Source organism: Haliotis rubra, unplaced genomic scaffold, assembly GCF_003918875.1.
Source record: "Haliotis rubra isolate DU_JTF1 unplaced genomic scaffold, ASM391887v1 Scf43, whole genome shotgun sequence".
Classification (NCBI taxonomy): Eukaryota; Metazoa; Mollusca; class Gastropoda; order Lepetellida; family Haliotidae; genus Haliotis; species Haliotis rubra.
This window is the reverse complement of record NW_025767113.1, coordinates 2,769,548-2,791,929: the sequence shown is the minus strand read 5'-3', so window position 1 is coordinate 2,791,929 and position 22,382 is coordinate 2,769,548. Positions and strand designations below refer to the sequence as shown.

Here is a 22,382-nt window from a genome sequence, read left to right as displayed (position 1 = left end):
TTTGTCACCGCAGATGCACAAATAAAGCGTCGGTCAGTTATACATGTTGAGGGAGAGTTTTTGGTGTAACGTCGGTCAGTTATACATGTTGAAGGAGAGTGTTCGGTGTAACGTCGGTCAGTTATACATGTTGAGGGAGAGTGTTCGGTGTAACGTACGCGTCCGTCAGTTATACATGTTGAGGGAGAGTTTTTGGTGTAACGTGGGTCAGTTATACATGTTGAGGGAGAGTTTTTGGTGTAACGTCGGTCAGTTATACATGTTGAGGGAGAGTGTTCGGTGTAACGTCGGTCAGTTATACATGTTGAGGGAGAGTGTTCGGTGTAACGTCGGTCAGTTATACATGTTGAGGGAGAGTGTTCGGTGTAACGTCGGTCAGTTATACATGTTGAGGGAGAGTGTTCGGTGTAACGTCGGTCAGTTATACATGTTGAAGGAGAGTGTTCGGTGTAACGTCGGTCAGTTATACATGTTGAGGGAGAGTTTTGGGTGTAACGTCGGTCAGTTATACATGTTGAATTAGACTGTTCGGTGTAACGTCGGTCAGTTATACATGTTGAGGGAGAGTGTTCGGTGTAACGCACTTCGTTGTTTTGTAATTACGTTAGTGTCAGTTATCCTCAGATGCCTGAATATAAATACGCTGTGTCAATGGTTGGCTCTAGAACTGGCCAATATACAGTCTTATATTCTAATAATCCCTATCATTCGCAAACACCTGGTGTCTTCTGTGATTCGTACGGTTTGGTAACTATTTAAGTGTCGCACCAATTCGTTTTGTTATTTTCCTTCCTTGTGCCAATTACACGAACGTTAAAAAATTTGATATTTGTTTATCGTGAGAAATCCTTCTATTGGCCATATTTTCTTCTTTTGTGATAGTTGGTCTGGATGGTAAATGGAGTCCCAAGTGATGCATTTGATCTGCTAGGTCATGAACAATATTTGTGAAACTATCCCACAACTAAACTGCTTGTCAAACGAAACAGGTTTTGTGTTGGTAAAAGAGCACCAATGATATCAGACTGGGATTGATAATCAGTACAGGGCCTACCGATTGACGTCATCAACAGAGACAGCATGTGCTCTGCCCAGATTGGACCGTATGATCACAATGTCCTTGCTCGTCTTCAGGTCATACTTCCGTATGACGTCCGTGATGTCGTCACTGTAGAACAGCAGTCTAGATTCAAGAGCTATCACCAGTCCTTGGCATTCTGAAACAAAGGTCCTTTGGGCAATGATTCTAAAGAATACAATGTATACAGGTATTTATGTAAAGATCTTATCTCTATTTTTTGGTAGTACGAAGAAAGATAATCAGCCATGGTAATTAACAGAAACAATCCGATACCTCATTCATTGCACTATTAGGGTTTACCTCGACATGATATACACCCAGATCTGTTTTCGCAGGTATCGTCGATCACACACCAAATCTGTTTCAACGACTTTTGGGTATCCGAGATTCGTTTTTGTTGAAACGACATACGACTGGTTTTGTGTCATCGACATTTTATGTAATTTGTCATAACGCTATAACATTTACAATTGCATGCTAGTTATACAGTCTGAAATAATCCCACATGGGTACAATGTGTGAAGCCCATTTCTGGTGTCCCCCGCCGTGATGTAGCTGGAATATTGATAAAAGCGGCGTAAAACCAAACTCAGTCAGTCAGTCAGTCAGTCTGAAATAATCTTACTTCCCACTTCCAAAACTGTAGTATGGTGTCCGTCTTTGAGGTCGACTCTCTGAATATTTTTCCTTACAAGATTAGACCAGTACACATGCTCCATCACTGGATCATAGGCAACATCCTCAACACCACGTACATCGCGGTACACGACGCTGACGTTTCTAGAGATAGTGTTCACTTTGTAGATGGGGCCATTGTAGTCGGTGATTAGCGCCATGACATCAGCTTGACAGTCTGTCATGATATAAACGTTCAGTTCAGATAATATGTACACAGTGTGTGTAAACAAAAAACAGTCTACACTTGTATGAACTAACGAAATATGTTCCGAATGGGATATTTCATCGTTTACTATGAACGTTGTGTAATCGTCTGCTTTCTTCCAATAGAGTCGAGATGTCTTTGCGATGATTCAGGCGGCAAACAGTTGTATTAGAAGATCATCTATATGCATGAATAGTGTCCCTATGATATTTAGAGACAGTGTTTCAGGGCTAACGGAAAGACTTGGTTATAAGCAAGGCTATAACCTTTAATGGATATAGTCTAAGTGATTGCATCCTTGCCACACTGTACAATATAATATGTACATTACAGATATAAAACATGACCTGCATGCACCTAGGCATGACCCCCGCCAACTTACCTACAATACAATATACCTTACCTGTTATTACAGTGTTCATAACAATAAATCCACAGAGTGTACCAAAGCAACTATATCCCTTCATGTTCAGGATACACACAAGGCGGGTGTTTATACAATGCCGAGTCTTCTAGAACCAGGAGGGAGGTATTTAAGGGCATTAATAGTCAGCGGAAATATTAAGGTTTTGTTATCCAAAATGGCCCACGTTCCACCCTAACCCTCATGGGATGTTTCTGCGTAATGACAGAATGAAATTGTATACTCTAGCTCTCCTTCACATTAACATGGGTCTGTGTTCAAGAACGATGACGCCGAGAGCACCATGTCCAACGATATGTCTACTTGTACGATCTAAAGTGGCACTTGACACGTACTATGGTAGGGGACACGTCAATATCTGCATTACACATATTGCACTACACAGCAGTTTTACAAACGTTTGTTCGAGACAGTGATCATCTATTAATGTAACAATAGGATATCGAATAATATTTAAACATATTAAAGCATATCTAACTTTTGAACAAGATGGTAAATACCGATCGAAAGAAACGACATTTTAAGATAGAAAGCATCCTGAGGTAATCCGTTTTGACGCACATCTGTTTCAGAGCACTGACCAATCCCCACATATCCTATGTAAATAGAAGTCCTAAGGTAAAACTATATAGGTATACTTGTCGGAGATGCTTTCAGTCATCCTCACTACTCTCTCCTCCTCGTATGCCGTAAAGTTTTGGTAAAGTTGAAACTAATTTGAAAGTTAAGTGTTCAGGTTGACATTTCAACTATTTTCACTGAAGTTGAAAACAAAGGCGCAGTAGTTGTTTCGAGCAGAGGTGGCTGGGATTTGGTCATGCACGTAACCCTGGTGCTGGATGATGCGTCTCCGCCTATGTACAAGTAAGGTCTTGTAGAGGCATGTGCGTGTGCGTGTGCGCGTGCGTGCGTGTGTGTGTGTCAAAATTATCATATCAATGTTCCATTTATCAATTTATCCATGAGAAAAGATTTAGGGTTGTATGAACCATTGAATAGATAAAACCCGGCCATGTTCCGTTATGTTTACCGTTAACACATATTGGCATACCTGTGTACTATGTCTTCACACTGATTCTGTATATATTATATGTACATGTATTGATATCATTCTAATATAGAATACAAGAACCAACCACATTGTGTTCTCAAATTGGCATCCGACTGATACAATAACACAGAGAGTAGACTCGCCTTCCCCGAGAAATACTTCTTACATGGAATGTGGACCTCAAGTTAGAAACAAAGGCAGATTGCTATGAAACGTTTTGGTTTGCGATTTCTTCGCCATACTTGGGGACTGTTAATGTTCTGTGCTGTACGTTCATCTTCATGCTAACTGCATAGGGTAAACAGCACATGAAAACTGTAACACAAATATCATTGAATACTTCACTGAATACAAACTCATTAATAGTCTTGTTGACATACCAGAGTAGTTCAAATCCATGCTTTGACCTTTTAGTGTTCTTTATCTTTTCCCCAGTAATGCAAAGTTGATTAAACTTTCAAATTTCAAAGGTTTGTGAACAAATGCACTGTGGCATGCTGTTATACTCCTCCTTCCAACCTAGATGCGACAAAATAATCATAACCCATCGCTGTCACATGTCATGCTCTTCTCTGTCAGCTCCCACCCAAATGTCACTGCCCGACTCCCTATAAAACATTAGCAGCCCCTCAGTTTATCTTCTTTTTCAAATGAAACCATGTTAAAATAGTGATATTTTATCCAAACTATTGAATGGGCTGGCGCTTAGTCAGCACTCAAAGAATGCTTCGATATAATTATATTTTATAATGTTAAATTTGATTAAAAACCTCTAAGAATTAAAAAAAACCATTTTGTATAATTGATTTATATGATTGATATTTATGCCGTCTTATCATCCAGTAATACACGTTTTTGGGCATGAAAATTGCAGTATTTCAAACATGGTACGGGCCAAATTGTTGCAACATCTTGTCTAAAACCAGTCCTCATCGTACCTTGTACCAATGATAAGATTACATTTAACAAACTGGAATGTGTCGTGATTGAATAGACAGAATCAAAGTTTACAACAGTTGTTTGATTTTTAAAATACGTAACACAAACCATAAGAGACTTTCTGTTTCCCTTCAGTTAGCATCACATGAAGCCATTTGACTAAAAGGAGACTGCAATACATATAGGTATCAGCAATATGTCTGTTCTCCTGAGGATGGGATATATATACTGGACAAAATTGTTAAGGATATATCGAGGGGTTAGTGCCAGAACACCTTAAGTAAATAATTCCGTCAAATTTAGGTAAGGGTATTAATGCACTCACATACTGATATGTTACTCATAAAAAAGCCCATAGCAATCAGGGGCTTAATTAGGTGGTTATGCATTAGAGTTCAAACAACTTATCAATTATCTCTCCTTTTGGTATAGACCAGGTTATGCTATGTTAATATACACCGTTCAGTCCTGCTCAACTGCTGTAGCCACGCTTGATATTCTCATGCCATAAACCCATAACTGGCAACAGTCGCCTCTGGCAGACTGTGTGTGGTGTCCATCAAGAATTTCCCTTACCGGTTAAAACAACTGATATGCTGAAGGAATGTTCTGGCTCTTTAGACTTACAGCTGATAAGGACCTCTCTCCGGATCAGATGGTCTTAATTACTGTTATTCTGTTGTGACCATATATAAGCGTGCCTCTCCCAGCTGTTTACAGGGTTTGTTTCACACTAACCAAGGTTAGTTTATTTTGAACCTTAGGAGAAGAGCTATTTTCTAAAGTGTGCGTTTATATTAGGAACATTTACAGTACGGAAATCCCACTAAGACATTACAGGTAAGTCATATCTGTAAATAGAAAATAAGTACTTGTTAAATATAACACACATGAGTGTGGTAATATACTTGTATTTCACTTACGAGATTTGCTGTCTGTATAAAATTTATTTGCCAGCACTAATTAAAATTGAAACTAAATTGCTTTGATTATTGAGTGTTAGTGTTATCAAATTCAGTGTGTGATATTAGCCAGTCCCTTAGTTTAGTACTCTGGTTTTAGGTCTATGCAAGATGTCTGAATTATGGTCCGACGCAGATGAAGATGAATTATTACAATCTGACTTTGCCACAGCCACAAGTTGGTCACTTGCCACTAATATGTCTGTCAATTCTGATTATATTCAACATGAACCAAACCCATGTGGGGAGTGGCTGGATGCCCAGCACAATCTGATAAACTATCGGATATGCCAATACAGTATGACGCAAATGATGAAGAGGATGAGTCAGTGGATATACCAGCACCAGATCATACCACTGAGGATAATCAAACCCAGTTTGTATCAATACAGCTGATGGATACTACGCCCAGATGTTTACCACAGCAGTGTGCAATACCTGTACAGAGTGATGCGCCTGCAGACATACCAGTACAGAGTGATGCGCCTGCAGACATACCAGTACAGAGTGATGCGCCTGCAGACATACCAGTACAGAGTGATGCGCCTGCAAACATACTTGTACAGAGTAATGATACTACAGACACAATAGTAAAGAGTGATGCACATATAGACATACAAGTGCAGTCTGATGCGCCTATAGACATACAAATGCAGTCTGATGCGCCTATAGACATACAATTACAGTCTGATGCGCCTATAGACATACAATTGCAATCTGCTGCGCCTATAGACATACAAATGCAGTCTGATGCGCCTATAGACATACCAGAACAGAATGATGCGCCTATAGACATACAATTACAGTCTGATTCGCCTATAGACATACCAGAACAGACTGATGCGCCTATAGACATACCAGAACAGACTGATGCGCCTATAGACATACCAGAACAGACTGATGCGCCTATAGACATACCAGAACAGACTGATGCGCCTATAGACATACCAGAACAGAATGATGCGCCTATAGACATACCAGTACAGAGTGATGCGCCTATAGACGTACCAGAACAGACTGATGCGCCTATAGACATACCAGAACAGAACAGACATACCAGATGCGCCTATAGACATACCAGAACAGACTGATGCGCCTATAGACATACCAGAACAGACTGATGCACCTATAGACATACCAGAACAGACTGATGCGCCTATAGACATACCAGAACAGACTGATGCGCCTATAGACATAGAACAGACTGATGCGCCTATAGACATACCAGAACAGACTGATGCGCCTATAGACATACCAGAACAGACTGATGCGCCTATAGACATACCAGAACAGAGAACTGATGCGCCTATAGACATACCAGAACAGACTGATGCGCCTATAGACATACAAATGCAGTCTGATGCGCCTATAGACATACCAGAACAGAATGATGCGCCTATAGACATACCAGAACAGACTGATGCGCCTATAGACATACAAGTACAGTCTGATGCGCCTGTAGACGTACCAGAACAGAGTGATGCGCCTATAGACATACAAGTACAGGGTGATGCACCTATAGACATAACAGCACAGAATGATGCACCTATAGACATACAAGTGCAGTCTGAGGCGCCTATAGACATACCAGAACAGAGTGATGCGCCTATAGACATACAAGTACAGTCTGATGCGCCTATAGACGTACCAGAACAGAGTGATGCGCATATAGACATACAAGTACAGGGTGATGCACCTATAGATATACCAGAACAGAGTGATGCGCCTATAGACATACCAGAACAGAGTGATGCGCCTATAGACATACCAGTACAGACTTATGGGCCTATAGACAAACCAGAATAGAGTGATGCGCCTATATATATATATATATATATATACCTGAACAGAGTGATGTGCCCTATATATATATATATACCAGAACAGAGTGATGCGCCTATATATATATATATATATATATATATACCCGAACAGAGTGATGCGCCTATATATATATATATATATATATATACCAGAACAGAGTGATGCGCCTATATATATATATATACCAGAACAGAGTGATGCGCCTATATATATATATATATATATATACCAGAACAGAGTGATGCGCCTATATATACATATATATACCTGAACAGACAGCTGCACCTACAGATGGTGGTCGTGTGAACTGGTTGTCAATGTGCTGGATGCGCTACATTAAGGGCAACCCAGAAAACATCTTCTTCAAGACTGAGCACAGCAATGAGCCATTCAGAGAACTGAAAGTGTCTACAGGCAACCACCGGGGAAGACCTCAGAGTATCTGTGGACCTCTGACCCGAAGGTACTCGGGAAAACAAGCAATTTCCACAGCCAAGAAAAAAGATCTCATGTCACTCTGTCGGTCGGGTATTATACCCAGAGAGTATCACAACTATTACAAAGAACTCCGGACAGATGCTGACAAAGTAGAATGCCTCCCCCTTCCTGACGCCTTGGAGCAGGATACAGACACCGATACACACTAAAGCTACGACACTGAAACAACAGTCGTTGCTTTGTGCTATTACATGGTGTATGTTATATCGTGGACATGGGTGAGGATAGTGTAATAATCATAGTGTCATAGTCTGGTTTTATATATTTCTTAGTCACTTTCATTCAAATGGCATGCCATGTTTCCAAGAAAATGTTATGTTGTATTATTTCCTGACTCCTCATTTACTGTAAAGTGTTCTGCTATATATTTCCTCATTTTGCAAATTTAACTTGCACACATATTTCACACAAATCACTTTTTTCCACCAGACCACAAAGTTACGTAAACCTTTTCCTATAAGTTATTTAACAAGTTTAAAGAGTATGAAATAGTGTTAAGAGGTGGATATCAATATCAATTCTCAATTAAAAAAATGACATTTACATTTTGAGACGTCAGCAAATCATTAACGAAAGGAAATACTACTCATTATTATATCTAACATGTCACATATCTAACATGACATATCTATGTCATCAAATACCTAATGTGATAGACTAACAACTAGTCTCTGAAATGAACATATTTTACTGAAAAAAGTTCATAGTAAAAAATATATATATAATGAAAAGGAGCCCTGAGACTTCTTCATTTTTCAGTTTAGTACAGACCCTGAAGCTGAGGAAATCTAGACTTGCCACATTTTCTAGACTTGTGTGGGCTTTCTTGGATATATTTGCTTCAGGGTCTGTACGAGAGACTACTAATGTGATTATTCAGTGTTCTATCTAATCTGTGTGATGTAATCTTGATTCACTTATAACAGACTTAATTTTTAGTATCAAAAGTCTTTAGCCTTCATCTATGTCATAGTCTAGTGTCATAGTTCTATTAAGTTTTATCATCCAAAACTGTGTTCCACAGGAGACATTGCTTGTGTGAGATCAGACGATATCTCCTAGGACATATCGTTTTGAGAGTAAATTTTGCACAATGCCCTGACAATGCTATGACGTCATGACCTTGATGACGTCACATTGCTATGTCATTGCTGCACTGCGAGTTCAATGGCAGTACTGTGTTCAGAGAAGTACATTTTTCATTGAAAGCTAAGGAAGAGTGATTTTTATGATAAATAGAATCAATCCCTCGTGTCTTCTGATATCAAATATATCAACATTCGTTGATCAAAGTAAAAATATCGGGAGGCCTCGGACATTTGTTACTTTATCAACTCGTGGTGATATATTTGATATCAAAAGACACTCGGGTAAGATACTCTATATACCAAGCGGCTTAAATTATTACTCAGATCGTTACATTTATCCCTAATTTGACTTAATATGCAATGGGCTTATCTGTGGTTGCGTATTATGTGTATGTGTGTGACTGTGCTTGATTTTCTTCTATTCAGTAATTTGAAACTATACTGTTTATGAATTTCTGTTTACATGTAATATAATATTGAAATAGTTAAAAATACTGAAACACTTACAATGTCTTATAGTAATTGGTTTTATTCTTCAATAAAGAAGTACACGGTAATGATGCATTGTGGAACTATGTTGAAAGTATTGAGACGCTGTTGTCATCTAACAGAAAAGTCTAAAAGAAAGTCTTGAAGGTGGTTTAAGCAATTACTGATGTCTTCAGTGATAACAACATGTGAAGATAAAATCTCACAAGCACAATTTAAGGCGAGCTATAAGTAAAATGCATTCAATAACAGAAAGGCAGTTACTGCTGGTTAATGGTTCCAGCCACCAGCTGAGAGTGTGGGATACTGCCTAAAGCAGCTTTACCTCAGGATATGGTTACAGGGCTTAGAGGAAACAGTGGTTGGCTGGCTGTGATGATATGGGTGATCTTGAGATCAGGTGTCATTGCTTTTAGTTGGCTTCCGCATTGATACAATTGTTTGGGCAAAGATAATGCTCCCCGAGTTAGTGGAAACTGCGACACAGATAAAATCGTATCCGCAAACTATGCCAAATTCCCCTGTTTAAAGATAACCGGATTCTTGACTCGGGGACAGACATATTTTCAACATATTCTTAACTGCCATACACTGTGTTTCTAATTTAACTGATTCTCGCTCTCATGTTTACAGAGCCCAGAGTGTTTTACATTTACGCCAGAACAAGCTAAAGTTTATTTTCGTCATACCTATCTAATTAGGCTGATTATATTTATGGTTGTATAGTAACATGAATGCACCAGCATACTCTGTCACCTAGTCACAAAACAGTAAACAAGAATTGATTATTGTTTTTTTTTATAACTTTCCAAACATTTGAGTGCTGTTTCTCGAAATGCGCCTGTGTGGTTATAAGTGGTTCTGGCTCTAACCCCTCGATATGTCATTCACCAATGAAAGTCATGCACTTTACACGCTATGAAGGGTAAATCTATAGATAACCAGCTACTGACATGTCATCTGGCCAATGTCGTGTGTCATCACTTTACCATCGGCCATTGACTAACATGCACTACGAGAACTCCACTACGCTCGGAGATGAAAAATAGTGATAAATAACTACCCAAATATTACATTTCATTGTCACACACGGCAGAAACTGCAGCGTCTAAACTTAGAAACGAACACAAGACTATTGTCGATGTGGAAATCAAAACTGTTTCTGTGTTATTATGAAATCTTTTATTTCAAATATAATGTACAAACAAAAGGAAATTACTGCTGGATAGACCTTCTAAGGATAGATGTTATTAATAGAGGATACTAAACGACCTTCCGTGTAATACCATTTTCTTTAAAAGAGTTAATGAAAATGGTATTTCACGGAAGCGAGTTTAGTGTTCTGTTTATTACTCTCCAACATAAACTGATAGAAACTGCCTACGAAGTGTGATGACTCTCAGCTTTCTACGAGTCGAGCAAGGTCTAACACCATTGTGACAGAGGTATTAGCATTGTGACGTCATAACTGTAACCATTATGACGTCATACGTCTAACGGTATTACACTAGTGTAATATTGCCGTAAAAATATTACACTGCAGTGTCTTCCACGGGTGAGCAATAAATAGAGGATATTATATGAATGCCCATGTCATACTATGTTTACGACACGAGTTCCTTAATTTTGGTATTTCCCGAGCGAGAGCGAGGGATATACCGATATTTATGCACGAGTGTCGTAAACATAGTATGGTTTGGGCACGAATATAATATTCTGTTTGAGGAAAATAAACCCAAATCTACTGTCAAACACAGGCTGGCTACCCGCCGTCGTCGCATGTAGGACGCAACGTCACAGAAAAACGTGACGTCATAGCATTGTTCATGACGTCACGTCACCATGACAAAGTGATATTATGCCCTAGGTCATCGTATAAAAAATATGAACCCCGATATGTTCGCCCTCGTAGGTAATAACAGCATTTATTACCCACGTTGTTGCATACTAATCTCGTACGTCACACGAGTGTCGTATCGCGTTGGCCTGTGTCGTAACGACTTGACCTGAGATTATAACGATTTGATTGGATAACCGATGACCTCTCCATTAGGTCACATTCCGACGTAACTATTTTTTCATTCTTAACAAACACGTGAATTCATTCATTCTACAACTTAAATGCATTGTGGGAATGTAAACTTTCGCTCGGTCAGATACCATAGGAAGGACACCCGTTTCGTATAATTCGTATGTAATTAGACCTCGTGTAGTATTCGGGGCGGTGGGGTAGCCTAGTGGTTAAAGCGTTGGCTCGTCACGCCGAAGACCCGGGTTCGAATCCCCACATGGGTACAATGTGTGAAGCCTATTTCTGGTGTTCCCCGCCGTGATGTTGCTGGACTAGTGCTAAAAGTGGCGTAAAACCAAACTCAGTCAGTCAGTGGTGTAGTATTCTCTACTTATTACCCACGAGGGCGAACGTATCGGGGTTCATATTTTTCATACGATGCCCTAGGGCAAAATATCACTTTGTCATGGTGACGTGACGTCATGAACAATGCTATGACGTCACGTTTTTTTCTACGACGTTGCGTTCTACATGCGGCGACGGCGGGTAGCCAGCCTGTGTTTGAAAGTAGATTTGGGTTTATTTTCCTCAATTTGACGACTTCGGTAATAAAAAAAGAATATTATATTCGTGCCCATAGCATACAATGTTTACGGCACTCGTGCCTAAATATCGGCATATCCCTCGCACTCGCTCGGGAAATACCAACATTTAGGCACTCCTAAACATAGTAAGACATGGGCACTCACATATCCTCTATATATCCATCTAGGCGCTGTAACTTATTAGTTCACAGACATACTCATAAACGTGGCCTGTCCACATAGTTAATGTCAATGTTCTAAAATACCCAAATCAATATGTGTTGTTTTTTCTCTAAGAATAGATATGTAACCGTGGTTCGTTCCAGCTTCCACAGATTTTCTCCGCTAGCAGTCCTTGACGGCGAGGTAGACTACAGTATCTTGTCCTTGACTGGGTGGTGATGATTTTCTTCATAAAGAAAAAAGAAACAAAACATACTTATTTATTGATATTACTTACGTAAGTCTAAAATATAACATCGGGGCATTGACCCCCAACACCATATATTTTTATTGAGTGAAATGAATGGAAACAAAATGTAATTATAAACAATAACAACGCGCTGATTAGGGTTTTGAAAGGGCATGAAAGAATGTCAAACTACCGTAGACACTATTGAGTACAATTAAAAGCTTACAACTTTATATTAACCTTTTACATTCCAAACATCTTGTAACTTATGAATAGATTGCTCTCCTACTAACGCACTAGTTTCTCACCGAGATGTAAGTACTAGTAATTACTAGTAATTAACACATTTTTATGTTATTGTTGAAAGCTTGTAAGGACTGTGTTTTAGTAGGGGTTTCTATATTCACCTGCAGATGTAGATACCCAGTGCCAGGACTGCAAGCAGGACAGCAGCAGCAACACAAACACCAACCACGACGGGGACGAGGTTGACTTCTGACGTACAAATGAGAATATCAAATAAGACATCCCCAAATGTATCCAATCACAGACATATAATTGTTTGATTTGATAAACATTTAGTGCATCGAAGTCACACACATTTGACTGAAAAGCATCACCATTTATCTGTGGAGTTAGTACAGTCAGTTTATGATTAAACTTATTGATTTTGACTAATGAATTTGGTCCTTCGTGTACATAGCGAAACCTCCAAAACCTGGTTGCCGAAATAAATATCAACCAGGGCCCAGAAAATACACGAACCAAATAAAGTGACATGATTAGATCGCCTACATGGATATCGCACACAAGTCACCTTGATGGGTCCCTGATCGAAGAGTGACCTGAGTACAGTTGTACCCAATCCAACCAGTTTCACACCCAAAGAGACATCTCCCATCTTCTCTGTCACACGGAGTTCCACCCTTACATTGGCCACAGGACTGATTGCAGTTTACACCAAAATAGCCATCGATGCACTCTGAAGAATACACTGATTCTCTAACATAACAAATAACAGAATAGCTGGGTATAAAACATTTGATTTGACCTTAAATGTTTGTGTTTGTTTCGAAAAGGCCATGCTATATTTAACCTGCCAAACTTACACATGAAGGAAATGCGTATTTACTTTTCCACAGATTTAAAGATCATTTCCGTTGAAACCGGAAACGTACAGAATTATATCGAGTTCTTACCTTTAGTACAGGTGAATCCAAACCAGCCTTCATCACATCCTGAAATACACCGCCCATCTGCTTTGTCGCACGCAACTCTACCCAGACAGTGTCCACACGAGTCTGTGCAGTTGACTCCAAAATAACCTTCCGTGCACTCTGAAATATTGCAGTCATTACAATACTGTGTTCATCCCATGATGCATATTTCCTTACATTTATAGTCCCATTGCTGCAATATCGTACCGATAACACAGCAAATAAATATACATTCGAAATCAACAAATCGTCTTAAATGACATGAAAGTTAGTAATTTGCCCTCACCAACTTGTCAGTACTTGATGGTTAGTGAACGAGATCAGATTATCTTTTTTCCGGATTAAGTTCGACGTCTTTGCCAGTCAGTCAATATACATTAAAAAACAAGTCAGCAAGATGAGAAAAGCAGCGTTGGTGCTCGTTGGATGCGTATTTCTTGTGCATATGTCTTCTCTCAGGGGTTGTAAAAGAGATATAAAGCATTTCATACATTATAATCCAAGTAAACTTCATTTCTTTTCATTTTTGACACATTGTTCTAAACTTCTGACGACAGAACTGTTTCTATGGTCACCACATTTTGTAAAACAACTCTCGATGGGGCACACTTTCCTGAAGTGTGATGAGAGGGATATATAGTCGGGTACAAAGCTGAAAACCAAATGTTTTGACAGAAATGAAAGTGTCTTGAGATGTTAAAACGTCAAGAAAATACTTTGAGGCTTGAAAATACACACTTGTCTGAAGTACTTTCTGAGAATGTATGGAAAGTCCTTCCTTGATTGCATGAAAGATTATTTTTTATCACTGAGACATTTAGATTTAGTTGCATATTTGCAAGACCTAGCAATATACCTTTCTTTTTCCAATACAAATCAACACTAAACATATCTGCTGGTTTTAGTGCAATGCCAAACTGATGAATGGTTTAGGCAGATTTCTTCCTCATTGAACATTCTGTCAGTGGATGTGGCCTATCTGCCACTTCTACCAAGATGTTTCATGAACACACTGACATTATGGTCATGCTATTTGAGGCCTTGTCAGTAGACACAGCTACAAGCATTTCATGTAGGGCAGGCAGGCTGCAAACCCATTCCACCTCATTCCAGACAAATCCAACCCACTGAAAACATATAATATATACTAGGCCTCACTGATAAAGCGCTACATTCTATATAGCACATGTAAAGAAAAGTTTCTCAGAAGTGACAGAACTAAGAGTGTCAGCATACTGCACAAAGTTCAACCTGATGCTCCTTATCAAGTTCATAAAGAAGCTTGCGGAATCGCATTCCATTCCTCTACTAGAGCTCTGCGAAGACCTGGGAGATCCACTAGTGCTGGGTGACGTGTGTACAGTTCACTCTCAATTAGGCAGAGTCTATCCAAAACAGTCTTGTTAAGACAACATTATTGCACTATGGCTAAGTGAGAGATGCGAGCCATGTAATTAGCAAGAGCCACTGAAACGTGAGCCTTTGTTCAAGGGCTATAGTCTGTATCTGCAATGCGACACGACTGAAGATGTATGCGTGTGTTTGTAATACTAAAGCAAAAGAAATAACATTTCAAATAAATTAATTTAACAACAAAAGAATATTAATCAGAATCTGGCTAAGTGAGAGCCACCGCGTGTACACAAGTCGACCGAGTTCATCCCAGGCATGTTCAATTGGGTTGAGGTCTAGCGAGCATGCTGGCCATTCCATCCTCTCTGCACCCTGCTGCCTAAGGAATTCCGTGACTATCATCTCGGACTGCTGTGACTGTGTGGCCACCTGGTCGACGTGCATATTCCACGGGCCCATTGGCTTGAAATCTCAGTCTACCAATAGCACTCTCAGCAACCTGCCGCTAGTTTGACCAGATTCCAAAAGGCCTATAGCTTGACCCCCGTTTCAGCAAGTGTCAAAAACGTCTCATTTTAAGCTGCTATTTCATACAGGTAACTGAACAGTGAACGACAGTGAAAAAGCATCAATGCATGTGTATTGTCCTTAACTCTCCATGGATAGAGCGACTTGCACGTGCGAATCATTGACATTAAGTGGCAGGGGGATTTACATATTAACAATTTGAAAAAGAATGTGCCATTTGTAACAGAATGTATCGGACATTAAAGAACGTAATAATGACATTTCAACGGCCTGGTGTGTTTTTCCATACTGTTAAAAAGTTTGTAAAACATTCAGTTGTATGTATTTCAAACAATAACGAAGATTTTACAACCTTTATGAAATAGTGTTAACAATAGCTTGACCCTTCATTAATGACACCGAGTATAAAATCTAACCTTGAATACAGTTATATCCAACCCAGCCACTTTCACATCCTGAGGCACATTGTCCATTCGATTTGTCACATGCAGCTTCTCCTTTGCAATGGCCACATGACTCCTTGCAGTTGACGCCAAAATAACCGTCCGTACACTCTGAAACATAAGACATAAATTAAGTACCTTGAACGTTTCTACCATTACTGTCGGCTATATCTCGTGTCTTGCTGGTAGAGAGGACATGCACATACCACACACCGTCAAGAGGATAAAATCAGTACATGTCAGAATATGTTGCATAGACACTTCAAATTGACTTTTACATTTATACAAAACATACCAAAACGTTTCGTTAGAACAAGGTTAAATCTCCTTGATAATATATGCGGATTATTCCCGAATCTGACACATAACAGTCAGATATTTACCAGCACTAAAGAATTTGTTTTGCTTCCGTAATCCCCTAAGTTAGGTCATAGCGGTTGCTGAAAGGTCCGCATCTTACAGTATATATTCAAGGGTGACCATCTTCAGGAAAACGTCCTACCCTCAGTGCACATGTCCCCTATCCACCCTGGTCGGCATCCTGATGGGCAGTACCCGGTATCACGTGTACAGGGCATATCATCACGGCAGTGTCCACATGGCAGCTGGCATTCCTTCCCATGGCTACCAGGCGGGCATTCTGGAATATATGTGAAGGAGCTGCTATGCCTACAATATTCTTACTGTTCCTTGAATCTCATTACAGACATAATGCGTTACCGTACACCATGTATAATTGCGCACAGAAAATCAAAGACATATATCACTTGATTATATATACCGCTCAATGTCATTAAGTAACCAATCACAATCCAGTATTTACTGAAGTCATGGTATGGTAGATTTCATAATGTTACGATGTTTATGTTAAGTTATTATGGTTCCTGTCGTGAAAGGCGTCACTGTGCACATGCGTCGCCTGGGCCCCGTTCCTCAAAGCGATCGTAGCTCTAAGATGATCGTAACTCCCATACTTTAAGAGAGACTTACAACTGTCGTAGCGCTACGATCGTTTTGAGAAACTGTGCCCAGGGTATTACGGAATCATATGATCGTGTGTTCACATCCCAGATTTATTCATGTTGAACATGGTTTATCTCATTGGAGCATGCCCGTGGACTCCACCAAGACGGTGATGGTTTCAGAGATACACCAGAGATATTCTACCCAGATGAAGCTAACATGCCGTGATATTAGTGTCATACAGTCAGAGGCTTGAAAACAAAGCTCAGCTAAGCGTATATTTGCCATTCTACCATGGCTACGTGAAATGCTCGAATTTGATTGCTCAATCCATAAATTCAATTTGGATTGAAAATGCGTCTGCTTTCACGGCGCTTCACTGCGCACGTATACAACACTGCCGCACTACTTCAGCTTGGCCACCAACATGACTAATATCAGCACAACAGACGTGATGGAAATGCTGATGAAACATTTATTTAAACTCGAAAAATACAATTATACGATTTCTCCTCCACAATTATTATGGAACCTCACTATCATAATTATTACCTTCTATTATAAAAATATGCAAACTCAATTACAATACACAGCCCCAAACATAAACAAACAATATCTAACATATAAATCAGAAAACCTTGTAAAAATACATCCCTATCTATCCCTATTTGTGCGGCAAAACGCTCGTAAACATTTACCTACCTGGTAAATGGTATATTTATTTCCGTTTAGAATAGGAAATTCGCAAGATAACGGTCAGGCGAAAAATTTGCCACTCATACTCCATCATGTCCCGTTGTTCAAAATGTAAAAAATGGAACCATGACAATTCTGCACTCTGCCACCTTCCCCGCAAGGCTGTCACTGCTGTGTGTTCGTACACTTCGAAAAGCTTGGCCACAATCCAGGCCCAAATGATGAGAACAATGTTCCAAGGAATCCCAAGTTAGTCGCATGTACACAAAGCAGCACTGTCACTCTTTCGGCGCATGCTGGGGTGGAGGTACGTACGTGAAATCGTGATCGACACTCGCCGGTCATAAAAATCAACAGTCTTTAAAAAGTTACAGATCATAGGTCGATCAGAAAAGGATCTATTCTTCGATTCTGCAGGGTTCAGGCTCGACAGTCAGTCAAGTATTTTCCACTGTCACTTCGAATTTCAGCCTTACGCAAAATGTAAACACTGGCTCGTCCGCCATTTCAAACTGTTGCGTAACTGTCTACTTCCAAGAAAATAAGTAGGTCAGATGATTCCATTATACTTTGGCTAGGGGGATACAGTAACAAGTAGTATACACAATGGGACTACGGGACCAGGTACCCCTCCAAGGGATCAATTTTTAAATTTATAAGAATCTTATTTTCGCTAGGGCTACCCATTTTTTCAGCAACTATTTTGTTCGACCCGACACCAAGGTTGCTTGAACTTCCAATTAGACATATGGAGTTGCTACAGTATACAGGATACACTCCGACAACAACAACTATGGCAAAACAAATCGCAGCAACTTTCCAAGAACTGGGCATTCGGCGCAGCAAATCAATTGCACAGCACCTCCTACTGGAAAACACGCACGACAACAACCTTGTGTCCGATATCTCGACGTTAGACTATCTCACTGGAAATTTCGAGGAAACCCACTTGCAACCACTCTTCTGTCTTCCAGCCTTTCTCAAAGACCTGTACATGTTTGGCTATCTATCTCGCAAAGATATCGTGCAGCACAAGGGAAGCGTCCAATGTACGACGGGATAGCACGGCCACGCCCAAAAAGTCGTCGGACTACACCTCTGGATACTACGCATCACCTACAAAGAGCATACCGAAGCCACCAAAATGTATGTGACACTTCTCCACACAGTGCAAAAGACGAGTGCAGGAGCTATTGCCAGCATGATCCAAAACATCGATAACGAAACCGAGCAGAAATCGTTACGAGCATCGAAAGCCCAAAACGACGACGAAACCCCTTTTCCAGTCCTCGTGGCCATGGATCAAGACATATTTCTCCCGGCAACTCCACACATCGAATGGCAATGAAGGCAGAAGAAATGCCAAAAGCTGGGCAAAGAAGGATCCGACCAACCTCTCTAAGAAATGCCGAACATAGCAGCCAATCGCAAAATTTTTACTCTGTCTACACAAACGCGAGGAAGGAAATTGCTTGAGCTACTGGAGTCCGAGAAGGCAGAATATTGGCAACGAAGAGCCGAAAAGGTGCTACAAAAGGATCGTGCTCGGGGATCATCTTTTTTACTGGGCGCTGGGCCAAAAATAACACCCTAGGAGGACCTGTAATAGAACCCCCATTATGTATAGTATTACTACTTGGGTGGTTGAAGCCCCGGATATGTCTGTATATGGACATGGAACCCTGTCACACAGATGTACTCACCTTGTGGGTGGTTGAACACACGGATATGTCTGTATATGGACATATAACCCGGTCACACAGATGTACTCACCTTGTGGGTGGTTGAATACCCGGATATGTCTGTATATGGACATCCCTCTCGGTATTGATGTAGTTATTAATCGTCCACCCGTTATTGGCATCGACAAATAGACAGACCTGACAAAGTATGTATTTGCAAGACAAAAGTTGATATGTCGGCATATTGTATCAGATTTCATTCATTTCCCTTGTGAAAGACATTTAATATTTTTTAAAGATTTGTACTCCTACAATCGAAACATAAAGCACAGTACCACATTATAAATGTTAAAACGCTCTGTTGGGCTGTTCTTTAGAATACAGTTTTTGAATCAGCATTTCAACAGGACTCTCCGCTGTTTCTGTTTATGATTCATGGATCAAATGTAGGTGTAGAGCAATCACGACGAATGTTTAAACATACAATTATCATTCATAACATCACTTACGTGCTCTCCCGGTCAATAAAGTATAAAATGTCGTTGCACAAATCAATATCAAAGAATTCACGTTGGCGTCCCGTGTAGGGTATGGACCTTGAAGTCCTTGTTGAGAGGTCTAGTGCCTTCACGTCATTCAGGCTTCCGTGTTCATCAACCCAGAACAAATTGTCACCTGCATAACAGAGTTCACTGAGACAAAAAATATCCTTTACAAGATGTTATGTATAAAACTCCCGCACGTTCGAATCAATTAAAGAAACAAACAATGCTGCAAACGATGAACATATTGAATGTAACTATGTACATGTTGTAACCGAATGTATCCGTAGGAGAAAGGGGTAACGTAGCTTTCAGTGATATTCACGACACTTTCACTGGCATCTGAACAGTTTTGTGACAGTTTACCGGTTTTGTCTAACACCAACGACGTGGGCCAGATCAGGCTAGAGCGTACAAGGGTTTCTCTGTCGTCTCCGTCGTAGTCAGCCATCTCTAGTTTGGGGGAGTCGCCAATGTCGGACCAGTAGAGTTTCCTGTTTACATAATAATTAACATCAACGCCACAGAATACCCAGTCTCAACATTCCGTACAAATTGATTACAGTGGCCGTAGAAGGCTAGTACCTAATACTGAACGTTCATGACTCGATCACTACAGACTAGAGGTAACATGGTCATGTGTGCCCGTGATGATATCTTCTTGGTCGAACTTACATGGAAATCATTATGCCAAACATTCACACTCAACATTATTCTAACGGAACCTGTACCCTCCACCTCTACCCACCACCCCCACCCCCACCCCACACAGACACACAAACACACATATATACACACACTACACCGCCCAACCCCCACTACACACACACACTCGCCCTCACACCCACACACTACATCCCACACCCAAATTCAGCCCTCATCAGCCCCCTACACACACACACACACACTACATCCTACATCCACACTCAGCCCCTTCACACACAGAGACACACCACCATTACCCCACACCCACACTACACCCACACACACACTCACTACACCCCCTCACATACTCGCCCTCACCTCCCTCCCACAAACACACCCCACCGACCCTACCACTACATCCTACACCCACACTCAGCCCCTCACACACTGAGACACACCACCATCACCCCACACCCACAATACACCCATCTACACACTCACTACACCACACACACACCACAATCACACTCCCCTCACAACACACAAACACACACACACATCTCCACATCTCAAAACGCTCTTCTCCATACCTTCTACGTGCATCAGCTGCAAGGGCGTGTGGTCTGGTCAAGTCTGAACGAACAATCACATCTTTCACCCTCGTCTCCAGGTGGTACTTCCCAATGACCGCTGTTCTATCGTCGCTGTAGAAAAGAATCCTTGAGGTCGGATCCAACACAAGTCCCTGAGATTCTGAAAAAACACACACACAGATGCACCAGTCAACATGTTAATATTAAACCTTTGTTGTTTGAACCTATCAGTGTTCCTGGCGCTCTCGCAGAAGGGGCGAGGGGTGTCCTAAACCAATTCTACAAATGTTCCAGACATACTGCATTAAATATTAGTTAAATGGAACACAAACAATTATACAGCCATTATCTTCTCATTAATGAGTACTTGAGATAAGTATAATATGTCATCTTGGACTGGGCGGCTTAACGTGTTCAGTGTCAGTTATACAATGCCATTCACAGGCATAATGGTACAGGCATGTGTTGGGACAAAACCAGCGAATGACGATTCATTGGGCGAATCCTTAGAAGTAACATATGATATTTTCAAAACTCCCCTTGAAGCGGCATGTCATGTCCTGGCGGTTAACACTTTAAATGATATATACAACACGGGTGTACACAGTGTGAATGTATATAAACTGACGTACACTGTAGATTTAGTAACAATCGACATTACTTCCTGTGTCTAAGGAAAGAGACGAACTTGCCGCAAACAAAGAGAACTGATAACATCGACTCTTATAAATGTGTGTTACTCATTCAGATAAACTGTGGCTTTTGTTCATGATAATCTTTGCTTGGATTTGAAGGGGAACTACTTTAACTTCTATGTCCAGAATCACTTGTGCTTTACTGTTTTACGTGGGATTAAATGCAATATGCACATACTGTTATGTACAGCTCACGGGGGTATGCAGCTGTACCAAGTATACCCTCCACCTCTCCCCCTTGGCTCCGCCAATGCATAACATCAACCTCAAACCTTAGTCATTTTCCATGGGAGGAAGGGGGGGGGGGAGGGGGGGTGTCCCGAAACCCCTTAACGCCACCCTATCCACACTCGAAGTTAACCAGGAGCTGTGGGTGAATGATTATGATAGGTAAGTAACTCCCGACCCACGCGAACTGAGCCCTACCCTCAATGAGTTGTTTAGGGAGGCAGGGCAATGTCCATCGTTTGTCTAAAAATAGCATATATGCAATTATCCAATGAATAACACATATGAAATGCTTGACCCCCACCTCCTCGTCCCTAGGGGTGACTGCGCAGTGATTGACGTCGCTGTAGGCATTAGACGTGATGAGCGATAAGTAGTCGGACATCGCTAGCTTCCTCCATCAAGTACTGGCGTGTCCACTCCTTCCACTTTCTCAACTACTTAGAGGGGTACATCGGTTGTGAAATGTCAACCACATTGTTGCAATACTGACTTGTTAGTGCAAATTAATCCTCATACTATTAACCACTGGTACAGCTGGTTTAAGTTTG

General features: G+C 40.7%; 1 protein-coding gene across 1 annotated transcript in view; it reads right to left on the bottom strand.

Moving 5' to 3' along the window:
• LOC124288945 (prolow-density lipoprotein receptor-related protein 1-like) overlaps window positions 1-22,382 on the bottom strand; it is a 43,459-nt gene that overhangs the window by 19,939 nt on the left and 1,138 nt on the right. The window contains exons 3-15 of the mRNA XM_046725535.1: window positions 20,906-21,068; window positions 20,037-20,164; window positions 19,638-19,803; window positions 19,220-19,326; window positions 16,290-16,427; window positions 15,761-15,898; window positions 13,446-13,583; window positions 13,064-13,228; window positions 12,654-12,741; window positions 12,195-12,243; window positions 2,368-2,476; window positions 1,707-1,934; window positions 1,055-1,217 (exon numbers count right to left, since the gene is read on the bottom strand). Of these exons, the coding sequence (XP_046581491.1) occupies window positions 1,055-1,217; window positions 1,707-1,934; window positions 2,368-2,476; window positions 12,195-12,243; window positions 12,654-12,741; window positions 13,064-13,228; window positions 13,446-13,583; window positions 15,761-15,898; window positions 16,290-16,427; window positions 19,220-19,326; window positions 19,638-19,803; window positions 20,037-20,164; window positions 20,906-21,068 (1,780 nt within the window). The remainder of the gene's footprint in view (window positions 1-1,054; window positions 1,218-1,706; window positions 1,935-2,367; window positions 2,477-12,194; window positions 12,244-12,653; window positions 12,742-13,063; window positions 13,229-13,445; window positions 13,584-15,760; window positions 15,899-16,289; window positions 16,428-19,219; window positions 19,327-19,637; window positions 19,804-20,036; window positions 20,165-20,905; window positions 21,069-22,382) is intronic.